Source organism: Microcebus murinus, chromosome 21, assembly GCF_040939455.1.
Source record: "Microcebus murinus isolate Inina chromosome 21, M.murinus_Inina_mat1.0, whole genome shotgun sequence".
NCBI classification, from domain to species: domain Eukaryota; kingdom Metazoa; phylum Chordata; class Mammalia; order Primates; family Cheirogaleidae; genus Microcebus; species Microcebus murinus.
The window spans coordinates 16,160,780-16,175,040 of NC_134124.1; the positions used below are offsets into that span (position 1 = coordinate 16,160,780).

At 49.1% G+C, this 14,261-nt stretch overlaps 1 protein-coding gene across 1 annotated transcript in view; it reads left to right on the forward strand.

Moving 5' to 3' along the window:
- PPARGC1B (PPARG coactivator 1 beta) overlaps positions 1 to 12,916 on the forward strand; it is a 112,909-nt gene extending 99,993 nt beyond the window's left edge. The window contains exons 10-12 of the mRNA XM_012741556.2: positions 588 to 709; positions 4,233 to 4,387; positions 5,293 to 12,916. Of these exons, the coding sequence (XP_012597010.2) occupies positions 588 to 709; positions 4,233 to 4,387; positions 5,293 to 5,393 (378 nt within the window). The 3' untranslated portion in view covers positions 5,394 to 12,916. The remainder of the gene's footprint in view (positions 1 to 587; positions 710 to 4,232; positions 4,388 to 5,292) is intronic.
- The last annotated feature ends 1,345 nt before the right edge of the window (positions 12,917 to 14,261 follow it).

The following is a 14,261-nucleotide window of genomic DNA, read 5'->3' on the forward strand; positions in this document are numbered from 1 at the left end:
CCCCCGTCCCCACCCTCTGCCGGCCTGTTGCCGGCGTCTGCTGGCTCAGCATCAGGCTCTCCCAGAGGCGCCTTCTTGGTCACAGCGTCTACACTGAGGCTTCCGCCGCTTTGCCCATGGAAAACCAGAGATACTGGTGGCTCCAATAGCCCTGATGCCCCCGTCTCGTCCCCTCTCCTTGCAACCCTCGCTGACTCCCGGTGCCCCATCACCATCCTTTGCAACTTGTGGTTCCACTCCAGCTCCTCCCCTCCTCAGACTTAGAACAGTCCGGAAGCTGCCGAGCGTGCAGTTACATTAACGGTGATAAGCCCCTGTCCCTCTCAGCCCAGCTCTGCTCATTTCCTCCCCGTAAGCAGCTGCTTCCTTTGGGGCCACGTGACCACCCAACACTCTCAGGCCCACTCCTACAACAAGGGCGGGTCCTCTGGCGTAGAGGTTGTCGCCGTCCTCTCTTTGAGTCCAGCTGGTGTCGCTTGCTCAGGCATCATGAACTGGGGGGAAGCTCCGCGGGCGCCCACCACCAGGGGCCCAGGGAGCCAGGCGATGACTGGTTCTCCCTCTCTGTCCTCCTCCTCCTCCTCCAGGGCGAAGGCCGCGTGGTGTACGTTCGAAATCTCTCCAGCGACATGAGCTCCCGAGAGCTGAAGAGGCGCTTCGAAGTGTTTGGCGAGGTCGTAGAGTGCCAGGTGCTGACGAGGAGTAAGAGGTGAGTCCAGTCAAGCCGTGGCAGGTGCGGGGAGGGTCCCCGATCCAGGGCTGGGCACACAAAAGATGCCCAGGACGATTTGTGAAATGAATTTGATGGGATCCACAGCCTAGACCTGGAAAACTCGGCCCAGAAGAAGGACCTGTGCAGCCAGCGACAGCCACAAGTGCTGACAGTTTCCTAAGTGCCAGGCAGTCTCCGCGCACAAGAGCGCCTGTGAAGTGGGCGCTCTTACTCTTTCCATTGCTCTCCTTACTCTTTCCATTGCTCTCCTTGCTCAGACAAGTTAACTGAGCAGCTAGTTTGTGGCAGAGCAGGTGCTGGAACCGGCCTTTGCCCTGGAGACAGTGCAGGCCAGCACGCAGCTGCTGGCAGCTAGAGGACGCGCTCGCACTGGGGCCTGGTGGCACCGCAGGCTCCGTGCCGCCATCACACCCCTCCCTTCCTCTGTAGCAGCAAGCCCCCAGCCTTCTGTTTTGCCGACAGCCCTAGTTTTTCCTCACTCACTGGGGAAGGCAGCGTTTCATCTGCCAGGGGATCTGCAAAAAGAACAGGTTGCCTGTGAGTGCGCAATGTGGGTGTCAAAACTTTGTCACTTTTGAGATATTTCTAAATTAACTCCCATTATATCTGCAAACTAAGTTACTAGGGTTTTTAAATTCTAATTCAGCAATAATAATAATAAAAAGCTTCAGCAAGAAAATAGTTTATGTGTAAGAGTTAGTACATATTTCTTACCTATTAGAAAGGCTACTATCAAAAAAAAAAAACAGGCCGGGCGCGGTGGCTCACGCCTGTAATCCTAGCTCTCTGGGAGGCCGAGGCAGGCGGATTGCTCGAGGTCAGGAGTTCGAAACCAGCCGGAGCAAGAGCGAGACCTTGTCTCTACTATAAATAGAAAGAAATTAATTGGCCAACTAATATTTATAGAAAAAATTAGCCAGGCATGGTGGCGCAAGCCTGTAGTCCCAGCTACTTGGGAGGCTGAGGCAGAAGGATTGCTTGAGCCCAGGAGTCTGAGGTTGCTGTGAGCTAGGCTGATGCCACGGCACTCACTCTAGCCTAGGCAACAAAAAACGAGACTCTGTCTCAAAAAAAAAAAAAAAAAAAAACAGAAAATAAGTGGTCACAAGGATGTGGAGAAATTGGAACCTTTGTGTATAGTGTTGATGGGAATGTAAAATAATGCAGCTGATATGGAAAGCAATATGGTAGTTCCTCAAAAGAATCATAGAACTACAATATGATCCAGCAATTCTACTTACGGGTATATATCCACAGAATCTTTCTTTCTTTTTTTTTTTTTTTTTTTTTAGTCATGGTCTCTCTCTGTCACTGTCACTGAGGCTAGAATATAGTAGCTCACTGCAACCTCAAACTCCTGGGCTCAAGTGATCCTCCTGCCTCAGCCGTGTGAGTAGCTGGGACTACAGGTGTGTACCACCACGCCTGGCTAATTTTTCTATTTCTTGTAGAGACAGGGTCTCGCTCTTGCTCAGGTTGGTCTCGAACTCTTGGCCTCTCAGAGTGCTAGGATAATAGGCGTGGAGCCACCACACCCAGCCTTGAAAACAGAATCTTAAAGTGATATTTGTTTACCTATGTTCATAGCAGTCTTATTCATAATAGCCAAGAGGTGGAAACAACCCATATGTCTATCAACAGATGAATAGATAATCAAAATGCACATAAAGTAGAATATTATGAAGCCTTAAAAAGGAAGTTCCAGCACATGCTACCACATCAATGAAACTTGAGGACATGCTAAGTGAAATCAGGTAGTCACAAAAAGACAAATACTGTACGATTCCTCTTATGTGATATATCTAAAATAGTCAAATTCAGTCTGGGCATGATGGCTCGTGCCTGTAATTCCAGCACTTTGGGATATTGAGGCCAGGAGTTTGAGACCAGCCTAGGCAACATGGTGAGACCCCAGCTCTGCAAAAAAAAAAAAGAAAAAATGTTTTTAAATTAGCCAGGCATGGTAGCGCACACCTCTAGCCCTAACTACTTAGGTGGTTGACGTGGGAGGATCACCTGAGCCCAGGAGTTCAAGGTTGCAGTGAGCCATGATTGCACCACTGCACTCCAGCCTGGACAACAGAATGAGACCCTGTCTCTGGAAAAATTAGGTAAATAAATAGATAGATAAATAAGTCAAATTTATAGAAATAGAGAGTAGAGTTTTGGACATACTACCAATTTTAGACGTTTAAAGAGGCAGAAGGGGCCAGGCATGGTGGCTCACACCTCTAATCCTAGCACTCTGGGTGGCTGAGGCAGGAGGATTGCTTGAGGTCAGAAGTTCAAGACTAGCCTGAATGAGAATGAGACCCCATCTCTAAAAAAATAGAGAAAAATTAGCTGGGCATGGTACATGCCTGAAGTCCCAGCTACTCAGAAGACTGAGGCAAGAGGATCACTTGAGCCCAGGATTTTGAGGTTGCAATGAGCTATGATGATGCCACTGCACTCCTAGGGTGACAGAGCAAGACTCTGTCTCAAAAAAAAAAAAAGGCAGAAGGGTTCCAACTTTGTCCTGGTTCAGAGAGATGTTAGGAAATATGAGTCACTTAAATGTTTATTAGGCACCTACTGTTTGTAAGCCTATCCTGATCAGTAGGGAAATGCCACTTTGTCTCTGCCCTTGATCATTCAGGATTCTTTTTCTTGTTTGTAACAGTGAAAAGTCGAGGTGGAACTGACTTCAGGTCCTTCTTAGGCAGACTTTCCTCCTGGTTGCAAAGTGGCTGCCTCTAGCTCCAAGCTTACCTCCCACCAGCTTAGAGACCAACCCCGGGGGAAGCAGGAGTCACCTGCATGGCTCCAGCAAAGACCTGGGATGGATTCTTTGGGGTTCAGCTCTGGGTGACAGGCTCATCCTTGAATGGGGACGGCCATCGTCATGTGACTTACCCTGGCATCCTGAGGCTGGTTGAGGAAGGGGAGTGGATGCTGAGCAGGCAGACAGGATGGATGTCTACCCTCAAGGATGACACCAGCTGTGTCAGGGGAGGTGGCAGCCAAGTTAGTAGCCAAGGAAGTGACGGCTGAGCCCAGCTTTGAAGGATGCAGAGAGTGGTATAGTTGGGGGGTAGGTGTGGCAAATCCAGGAAAATGGGAATAATGGGGGAAGCAGAGGTTTTTAAGGGCACTGATTTTAATGTTCGCATCCCTGCTGTACCACTGCCTCCTGGTAAATTACTGGACTCCACGGAGCCTGCTTCCTCATCCATGGGGTGGGGATAACAGCAGTACCCACCCACGGGGTCTTCTAAGAAGCATGTGAGACCACCTGTGGCGGCCGACAGCCGGCACACAGTCAACAAATCAGCTGCCCTTACTACGATCACATTGCGGAGGTCAGCCTAGCGATCATATCCTCAGCGTCTCTATTTAGGCGGCCGAGCGACGTGGGCACGGAATCCTCGTGGCGTTCTGCTCTGCATCTGGTAACGGGTGGTCTGGCTGTGCCCACCAAGCCGGCCCAGTAACTCGCTCTCCTTGTCCTGTCCCCCAGAGGCGAGAGGTACGGCTTCATCACCTACCGGTGTTCCGAGCACGCGGCCCTGTCCCTGAGGAACGGCGCTGCCCTGAGGAAGCGCAGCGAGCCCGCCTTCCAGCTGAGCTGCGGGGGGCTCCGGCACTTCTGCTGGCCCAGATACACTGACTACGGTAAGTCCCCAAGGCCCAGCCACCATCGAGTGAGACCCAAGACTCGAGGGGCAGTGACTCCTCGAATGAAACCCTGCCCTAAAGCCCCTCTGGACACAGTTCCCAAACCCAAGCCCCATGTGCTGACTGGGGTAACTCAGCAGCTCCTTGCCCTGGAGGCTGCCGTCTTGTTTGTCTTCTGGCCTCTGGTGCTTTTTGTCCTGTCCTATGACTGGGACCAAAGAGAGCCGAGCCTCCCGTGGCCTCTGGGAAGGTTTGACCTTGTGTGCACAGCCAACTGGTAGAGCCGTGGCCACTGTCTCTTTGATGTCACAGGGCCAGCTGCTGCCCTGCCCCCTTGGGGCATTCCGGGTGACCCCTGACAAGGCAGCCATCTTGTCCATTAATGGACTACAGTGAAACAATGCCGTCATCGTGACCTTGCCATCTGGGGACAAGATGGTGATGAAGGACAAAGATGTAGGAAAGCACTGTTTGTAGGAGAGTCCAGTGCAGCCTTCACTCCCAGGACAGGGCTCTGTCAGGGACGCCAGGTGGGTTCCAGGCCAGGTGGCGCGCCACCTGGCTACATATACAGTTATAGGCCCCTGCCCCAGGTTACTGCCGAGCGAGAAGCTGTTCGGGGAAGTAGAATCACAGAGTGTCGGGGCTGGACAGGCGCTCTGGTGTGCTCTGGTTCGGGCCCCCTGCTCTACAGACAGGGCAGCCAAAGCCCCGAGATGCTGTCCACGTGGCCCAGATGTCACCACAGGACGGCCGTCGGTGGTTACAGGCCAGTGCTCGTGCCTGCCCCCCAGGCCTTGGGCCAGGGCACTCCGCAGGGTGACCCTTAGTGGCAGATCTCGAGATTGCCTGGGTTGCATGCTGCCTTCCGCTCTCACCGGCTTCTCCGCCCCCGTGCCCAGATTCCAATTCGGAAGAGGCCCTTCCTGCGTCAGGCAAGAGCAAGTACGAAGCCATGGATTTCGACAGCTTACTGAAAGAGGCCCAGCAGAGCCTGCATTGATAACAGCCTTAACCCTCGAGGAATACCTCAATACCTCAGACAAGGCCCTTCCAATATGTTTACGTTTTCAAGGAAATCAAGTATCTGAGAAGGAGAGAGAGCGAGCGAGCGTGAGAGAGAACACACGTGAGAGAGAGACTTGAAACTACTGTCCTTTTAAAAAAAAAAAAATCAATGTTTACATTGAACAAAGCTGCTTCTGTCTGTGAGTTTCCATGGTGTTGACGTTCCACTGCCACATTAGTGTCCTCGCTTCCCACGGGTTTTCCCGTGTGCGCCTCGAAGTGCTGGTCGGCCACCCAGTGCCCCTGCCATCCCCACGGACTTCCTCTCGTAGACTCGCAGCTGTGTTCGCCATACCATTTCTTGTCTGTAGTGTGTGATGATGAAATCGTTACTTGTGAATAGAATCAGGATTATAAACTCATTTTTAATTGAAGAAAAAAAAAAGTATATCCTTAAAATAATGTATTTATGGCTCAGATGTACTGTGCCTGGGATTATTGTATTGCTTCCTTGATTTTTTTAACTATGCACTGGCATGAGGTGTTTGCCACTGAGCTGCTCTGCTCCCCTTGCCGGATTGCCCTGGTGGTGCTAGGTGGCCTGCAGGCTGGTCCCCGGGAAAGCATGGCCTGCAGCCGTAAGGAAGAGCCATGGAGAGAGGTTTCCAGGCCATTTCTGTCAAGCCCTGCCCTGTCTCTTATTGAGCTAGTTTGGGTCAAATGACAACGAGAGCCCCCATCTTGTGCCCAGCTCACGCATAGAGCGGGTGCCCATCTATTAGTGTGTAGACCCTCAGATACCTTGGAAGGAAGGTGGGGTGAGCTGTATTGCTCCCCTTTTCTGGGTGAGGCTGGTCATGCCCCAAGAGGCAAAATGACTGAGCAAGGTCCCATAGCCAGTGAGAAGGCAGAGCGGTGACCCAGCCCAGGCCTCCTGATTCCTGGCCCGTGCTTTTGCAGTAGCTGGGGTAAAGATGCAAAGTTTCAGGGACTGGTAGAGGTGAGTTTGGCTAAACTGGGCACCAGGCTAGTAGCCTGAGGGCTCATTTCAGGGGTTAAGTCGACAGTTGACTCACCAGCATCAGGCGAATTCAAGCTGTGGCATGCGTCTTGGTGTACCGTCAGCTTTAATCCCGGATGGTCCTGCAGTTTGCCTCTGCCTATTGGACACACCATCACAGCTGCAGTGACCTCCTGGCTATGGTACAGACAGACGGTCTGGGAGCAATCATTTTTGGGGGGCCAACTCCCAAGCCATCCCACTCCCTTAAGCTAGTCCCTCGTCCTGTGCTTTTCCTCATCTGGAAAGTTGTTTTGGTGGCATGGGGCAGGGGGAGCCAGGAGAAGAACGTGAGGGTTGGGGATGGATAAGACAATCTCCTAGCTCCCTCCAACTTAGAAAACATCTAACTGGGCTTTAGTTTAAACCTTGTGTTCTTGAGTGATGTCAAAGCCATGTCCAGCTTGCTGTTCTGCAGGTGCCTTGGGGGCCATTCGTGAGGGAGAGCGTGGCCAGGCAGGGTATGAGTGCATTGCTTCTGCTTCAGACAGAGCGGTTCTTCCCGATCTCTTTCATACATCAGGGTTCCTTGGGAAATTTTTATACTTAAAAAAAACAAAAAAGTCCCATTGATTTAAAAGATTTGAAAGTGACTCGTTAAACTAAACAAGTTAATTGAATTTGTTGCTAATGCCAAGCTTAGTCTTTTGAGAATTGGTAGTTGATTTTATGTTTTAAGATTATCAAATACCTCGGTAGGTAAACTGAGCCCATGATCTCGTCCTAGGTGGTGAGCATACTCCCAGCCTGTGGATAAGGCGTGGGGAGACAGGCTTTAGCGGGGATAGGGAGTTTGAGTTCCCGTGTGTCAAGTCCATTGACTTCTCTGGACCCTTTTCCATGCAAAATGGACTGAAGGGGAGAATTAGGTAAGTTCCAACAGTCTTAGCTTCTGGTAAGGCAGTGTCTGGCTCAGGTGGCAAATACACAGCACATGTGCTACTATTCCCATGTCGCCAGGCCATTGCAGACATAACTAATCAATCACAGCATTTGTGTTCTTCGAGCCTGGATAAGAATCCTCAATACAGTGCTCTGGGAAGCCATTACTAATTGATCAGAGTTTAATCTCTGTGACATGCTGGTCTAATCTTTGGAAGATTTCCATCAATCACATAGAAACATATGCTGGTTGGGTTTCCTACTGGCCCATCCCTGTTTTTCATGTCCCGATCCATGAGAGAGAAAACTCTCCTAAAGCCATTCCTTGGCACAAGACTCCTAATACTACTGTGACACATAGCTCCACTTGAGTAGGGTGGGGTGGTGGTGGCGGGTAGTGGAATAGCAGACAGGAACATATTAGGGGAAGGCAGGGCTTATGAGGATGGACCAAAAATGAAACTTTGCACAGCACAGACCTGTTCATTCAGAATTCCTTTATAGCTATTCACTGCCTAGCACATAGTAGGCACACAATAAACGGTTATCGAATGGAGCCGAATTTAAATCACGAAGTCGTGATTTGCATCAAGGAGTAAACAAAGCCTTTACCCTGCAGAAGCCAGTAGGATAGAGCACTAGATGCAGAGTCTGGAGAGCTGGGAGGAGTCCTGACTTCACCAAGAATTTATTAAGTCCCTTCCCTTGCCTGGCCTCAGTGTGCTGGAGGGAGTTAGATGATATGATCTCTACACCCCTCCTATTTGCTTCTTCCTTGATTGCATTTGGCCAGAGGGTCTGCCTTGAGCTGGTTGGTGGTCTTTTAGGGTAAAGAAATAGGATTTTTAGCGAAGGATGAGTCTCTCCCCACACCCTTTGGGGTCAGTTGAAGCTGCCCTTTCACATCAGATTAATCCAGGGCACTTGAAGTTACTTAGGTGTTGGCACTTGAAGTTACTTAGGTGTTGGCCCTTGAGCAGAGCAGAGATATGAATGTGGCATTGGGTCGTGACATGCCTAATGTTAGGGCTGGTGGCCACGGATGAGGGATGCTGCCTGCCAAGGACACCGAGTAGTCTCTGCTCGCCATACATAAAAGGCTACAAATTCTCAAATTGCCCAACCCTGCAGAAAACCTCTATCTGGAAGGACTCATTCGGTGCTGTGATTATTTACCAAGGAAACTCCAAGGTCTCTCCAGCAAAACTAGTCAACCTTTGTCTCTTTCCCACCAAATTAAGGAGTGACCCAGAGGGAGCAGCTGCCATTGGCAACCATCTCGTTGTAGCTCTGTCCTAGTGTTTGCTCTCGATGATGTTTACATGTGATCACCGTAAAAGCTTACCATAGCCTGTGTCAATAGCCGCCCTCGCAGGGCGGGTCATGCTGTCCATCTCTGCGCCGTGCTGGTGTTTTCCAAAAATGTCTGATCCAAACACTAAGTGGAATTCTTCCATCTCCTTCCTCAGTCTGTACAAGGCTGAATCAGAATCCTCACTCTCGGGGGCTCTGGTTACCGAAGGAAAATGCATCAAAGAGGTAAAAAATGAGTGGATGGAGTGCAGCTAAGACCCCCACCCTCTTGCCCCCTCACACCTTGGCCCCCCAACCAGAAAATGGCTTTGAGTCAGAAAGCACTGGTCGGGCCTGCGTCTGCCTTGAGATCTCACAGCTTTGAGTGTCATATGTGCCCAGAAAAGAGGCAGGGCTTTGGGGGCCGGAGGAGGAAGGGAGGAATGCTCTGAGCTGTAAAGACTCGGTCCTCAAGTCCTAACATGGGAAGAGATGCAATAAGACATCTTTCATCGCCTAAAACCTGTGCTTGTTAGTTTTTCTAGAGTTATTTCTCCTAGATATGTGCAATATGCCTGCCAGGGCCACTGAGGAGAGGCAGGGAAGGGCAGCCCAGCCCTTCTCCATGGACAGCTCAGTTCGTGGCCCATCCTAGGCTTGAGTTCAGTTGAAATCTCAGCCGAGCCTGTGGTTTGAGAGATGGGTCATCCCGACTGTGAAACAGAATAAACTTAGAGCATGTGTTGATCTGACTCACTGATGACAAAATTACAGTATTTTTCTTAGCATTTGAGATTTAGCAGCTGCCCTCAGTCTGGGGGAATTATACATCCCAGCATCAGATAGGATCAGGGAAAGAAATTGGATGTGCAATAGCAAAGAAAGTGAACCTAATGGTTTCACTGGCCAAAGAAGAGGGACCCTCACCCCTTCCCACTGGGGCAGAAGGAAACCGATTAGTACTATGTGCAATATGTTAAAGCTGGTCCCCAAGTCCCTGAAGCATTTGCACACACAGATGGGTTCCAGGGCTGCTTGCCGACTCTGGAGGTGCAGGGTAAATGGAGAGAGAGCTCGGGAGCTAGAAACTCACGTGCACAGAGATGTCTTTGTCCCAGAACAGACATGGGTGGGGAAGCCCCTGGGAGCCGGCTGCGGGACACCTAGGAGGTAGGCAGAGGCTGACTTTGATGAACTAATAAAAGTGCTTGGAGAAAACCACAACACTTAGCCTGGCTCCATGTTTCTACACTGGAAAATATGGATCTCCTTTGGCTGTGTGCAGTGCTCTCCTAGGGGTTGGGACCGGAGGCTGGGAATGGGCTGGCGTGAGGGAGGAGAGGGCAAGAGATGCCTTCCGAGACATCGGCAGCGGGAGAGCCGATGCTAGTCAGGAGCCCTAGAAACAGGGAGCCACGGGTTTGGATCTTGGTACCTACTTTCGTATTATAGAAAGACAAAAACAGCCCAGCCGAGTGAAATGTGTTCGTGGAGCAAATCATCTAACTATAAGCCATCTCAGTGTGAGAAACCCTGATGTTCCTTACTTCCTGGGTGACCTTGGGCCCGTTTTCTCATCTAACCAATGAGAATGTGGACTCTGAGCCCTGAAGTCCCTGTCACCTGGGAAGGGCCTGGATTCCCATCCTGGGGCGTGGGACTCCACCACTCCCCTGGGCAACCGAATTCATTCTCTGGCTTTGCCCAGCTCTTGTTCAGGGGAGGGTTTCTCTGCTAGAACCAACCGGCCACAGGTTCAACCCCACACGGTCCTTACTGAGTTGCCTTATACGAGGAGGCCGGCTCCCCAGGACAGATCTAAGCCATAGTTTCTGGTGGGGGTGGTGAGGAATTAATCCCCCAGGTTGGCTACTTGGCGATGTGGAATCACTCTCACATTAGCCTTGTCATTGTCCCCGCTGAACAGCTTTTAATCTGAATGTCGAGACCACTTGGCTGTTTCTCTCTGGTTCCCAGACAATACTAGCAATACACTTGTTTTTTTCCAAACAGCTTAACATAGGCACTTTTTCGCACATTTCTTTCAAATGATTGTAAAGCATATGGGGCAACAGGAGGCATCGATCACACTGCATATGTTTAGGGCAGCTTTTGTTTTTTTGTTTCTTTAATGGTATAGCAGCAGTGATTGAGGCTCCGGGGTTTGGGAGACAGACTTTCAGACATTCTCTTTCATGAGAATGCCCTGCACAGCCAGGAGTGCAAAAATCCAGCTGCCTGAATCTGGGGCTTGGAAAAGAAGGTTTTGTAGGTGGTCAGTCCTGGGCTGTGCAGCAACTCCTCCTCAAAGGGGTGTTTATATAGCTAGAACCCTCTCTTTGCCATACTTTTTGTCAAAGGATTCTCCGAGGAAGCTTTAGAAAGCTTCCTTTTTCACTGTACCAGCCTTGCTTAGGGGTTACTTGTGGAGGGGATTGGTCAGTTTCCACCTCAGCACTTTGCCTTATCAACATGTAGTCGCCATCTAGTGGCCAGAGACTGTATCCACCAGCTATCCAGATGGAAGGCAAATACATCCTTATGGCCACCTTGCTGTCTAACGCTTTGGGAATGTAATGGCATGAATGAACTGTCTGTGTGTTCAGAGCCCAGCATGACGCTAGGGTCAAAAGACTCCAGAAGCAGCCACTTTGTAGGCTCTCACGCAGACTGAGAGATGCACTAGCTCTCCTGTGGGCAGAGGAGACAGGAGTGGACCCTGTGTCCAGGTACCCAGGAGGGGTTTACTGTAACTGCAATACTGGCAGCCCGGCTGCTGCCCTTGTTAGGTGAACCTCTGCTAGGTGGCCTGCGTTACACCCTTGGGACACACGAAGAGGTTGGCTTTAAGGATTCTGGGGCTGGGGGCCTAGCCATGACCTTTGATATGGTCCACCGAATAGCCAAATAGGGTTTTTCATTTGATTCTTTTTGGGTTTGTATTTTGTATTTTAAAATCTTGTCAAATGTTTTTGTGTTAGGAATAAAAAGTCATAAACTATTCCCAACTTTGTTTCTTGAAGGATATTCTGATTCTGATGGAAACAGGTTGGAAATCTCAAGGGGAGCGTGGTCAGGGTGGTACGTGGAACAGAGAAGTGGACCGCCTGGATTTCCAGATGGTTTCTGGGGAAGATGGCCATCCGGAAGTCCAGCTTAGCGCAGTCTGCTCTGGAAATTCACGCCCACTGCCCTCACCTCCTGTGCCATGTTGTTAGCATTGGCTTGGGGCACCTGCTTCTGCCAGAGGCAGCTGCTCATGTTGAAACCAACACAAGATCCCTCTCCCCAACCCCAGGTTTCTAGAGAAGGTGTCTGTAGCTAGCCTTAATCGACTGGGCGAGGTGGTCCCTATGGTCCCTTCCAGCATTTCCAAATCTTGGACTCAAATCCTTTTCTGTTGGTATGACCATGCAGCCTAGAGAATTCTGAGCAATAGCCGGGGCTTTCCCTGGCTCTGAGACAGGGTCAAACCAGGGAATGGCTAAACTTGTGAGGTTTTGTCATCCCCAGGGGTACTACCGTAGGGGGCATTATTTATTAGGAAGCTCAATAAGGTAACTACAGCCTGGGGTGTGTGAGTGTAAGGCTGTGTTTGTGTTGTGTGTGTGTATAGGTATGTGTGCGTGCACACACGCGTGTCTGCATGTGTGTGTGTGTGTATGTGGAATTACATTGATGCATTTCTTGAGAAAGGTGCAAGAATTTCACCTACACAGAGGGACACATCTGCTTTGTTATTTATAATAGAAAGCTAAATTTTAATTTTTTAAAGGACACTGCTAATGATTGAGAATCGAGTTTTTAGTTTTGCTATTTTTTTTAATTGGTAGAGGATTTTTATATATTTTTTTCCATTTTGTTGGGTTGTGTCCTTATTTATATAAATACTTTATCTGTAAGAGGCAAGGAAGAAACCTTCTTTGCTTTTAATTATTGTGGTTGTCATCGTCCCTGTTTTATTTCCGGTGTGATTTATCTGTCTTACCTTCTAAATGAGAAAATGTTTTCCTGTATTTGTACATTGTCAGATTCTATAGTTTCATAGATAATTTAACCAAATTGCTCTATGTATTATTATTCTGTGAGTATAAAGTTCTATTTTAACGTCTGTAAATACTTCAGAACTGGCTTCTTTTCTCAGACTCCCACTGCGGAGTTATTGTTTACATCACAAAAACTGTAGAATCTCTAAGCTCATGTACTGTAAATAGTGAAGTGATCTGCTTATAAATAAACTTAACAAATACACTATGGAGATTAAAAAGAAAATGCCACCCACAGCCCTGCCCAGGTGTGTCTTTCTTTATTGGTCCTGCAAGCTCACTGAGGGACGCTGGCCACTCGATGGGGAGTGGATTCCAGTTTTGGGGTCACTTTCTCAGATAAGACCCCAAGTCGAGGTGTGCCCACCCTCCCCCTTCCTCCCTCCTCCTCAAAACTCTTAGTTCACTTTTCCCTCCTTCGCAATATGTTTCAAGGTTCCTAAGAACCATTCTGACTCATTTCACATAACAGGTATCCTGTTAACAATTTTTTAACAAAGACTTCCTTGTTTTGGTAACATCAGCTTTTTCACCCAAGCACACTAAATAAATGTGCCGTAAGAGATATTTTGACATTATGGTTTCAGGCAAAGCAATCATCAATTTATAATTACAAAGCAGTTTCTGGTCTGAATTATGTGCTATATTTGGGTGAACTGGAAACATTTTCCTTTGTGTACATACTTCCAGCAAGTGGGGTGAGGAAGTGGCATCTTTCAAGACTGAGTCTTGTGCGTGTGTGTTATTTTCCTCTTGTTTCAAAGCGGTTAGCCTGTATTTTGCCCTAAAGCTGTTTTTTTGTGCTTTAAGTGCAGTTTGAGTATAAGGTACCCAAAGTGTTGAAACGTTGGTGAAGAGCATTATGTGCAAACAAGAGCAGGCACAATAAACCATTACATTTCATGTTATGGGCAAACTGTTTTCAAATTGTTGTGTATTATATATATAAACTCATGTACAGACATTCTCATTCATTGTTCAGGTGACTTATTTTCTCAGTCCGGGAAAATTGCTTGGCTGTCTTCAGTTGGAAGGAAACGCATCATGATTCTCCCCATTGACCTGATTAGGGATGTTTCCACTTGGGGCAGAGCGCTCTGGCGTGATCAGAGTCCTTAGCGAGGGTTTCTCAGTGTCTCTTGCCCCTTGTCAGGTGGTAAGACCCAGAACAGGCCTGCTTCCCCATTCACTGCAAGTGCCCGGCCCCATCAAGAAGCCACTCCTGAGTGGATCCCATCCGTGGTGCAGGGGGTGAGTGGCAGGTTCAGAGCCTCAAGGCCTGCGCTTGGGACCCAACTCTGCCACTTCTGTATTGCATGAACTTGGACAAGCCACCTCTTCGGCCCCTGACCTCCCTGAAGATGGAAGTCTAAGATGATTTGCTTAGATGAACTCAAAAGGTCCGTTATATTCTAGAAAAGCTAATTTGCAGAAGCAGTGTGGTGCAGGGGACATGGTTACGAGCTGGGGCTCTGGTGTCGGGCTGCTTAGCTTTGAAGCTTGACTCCACCACTCACCAGCTGGGTGTCCTCGGGCAGGTTTCCTAACATCTCTGATTCACTTCTGCATCATGTGATAAATG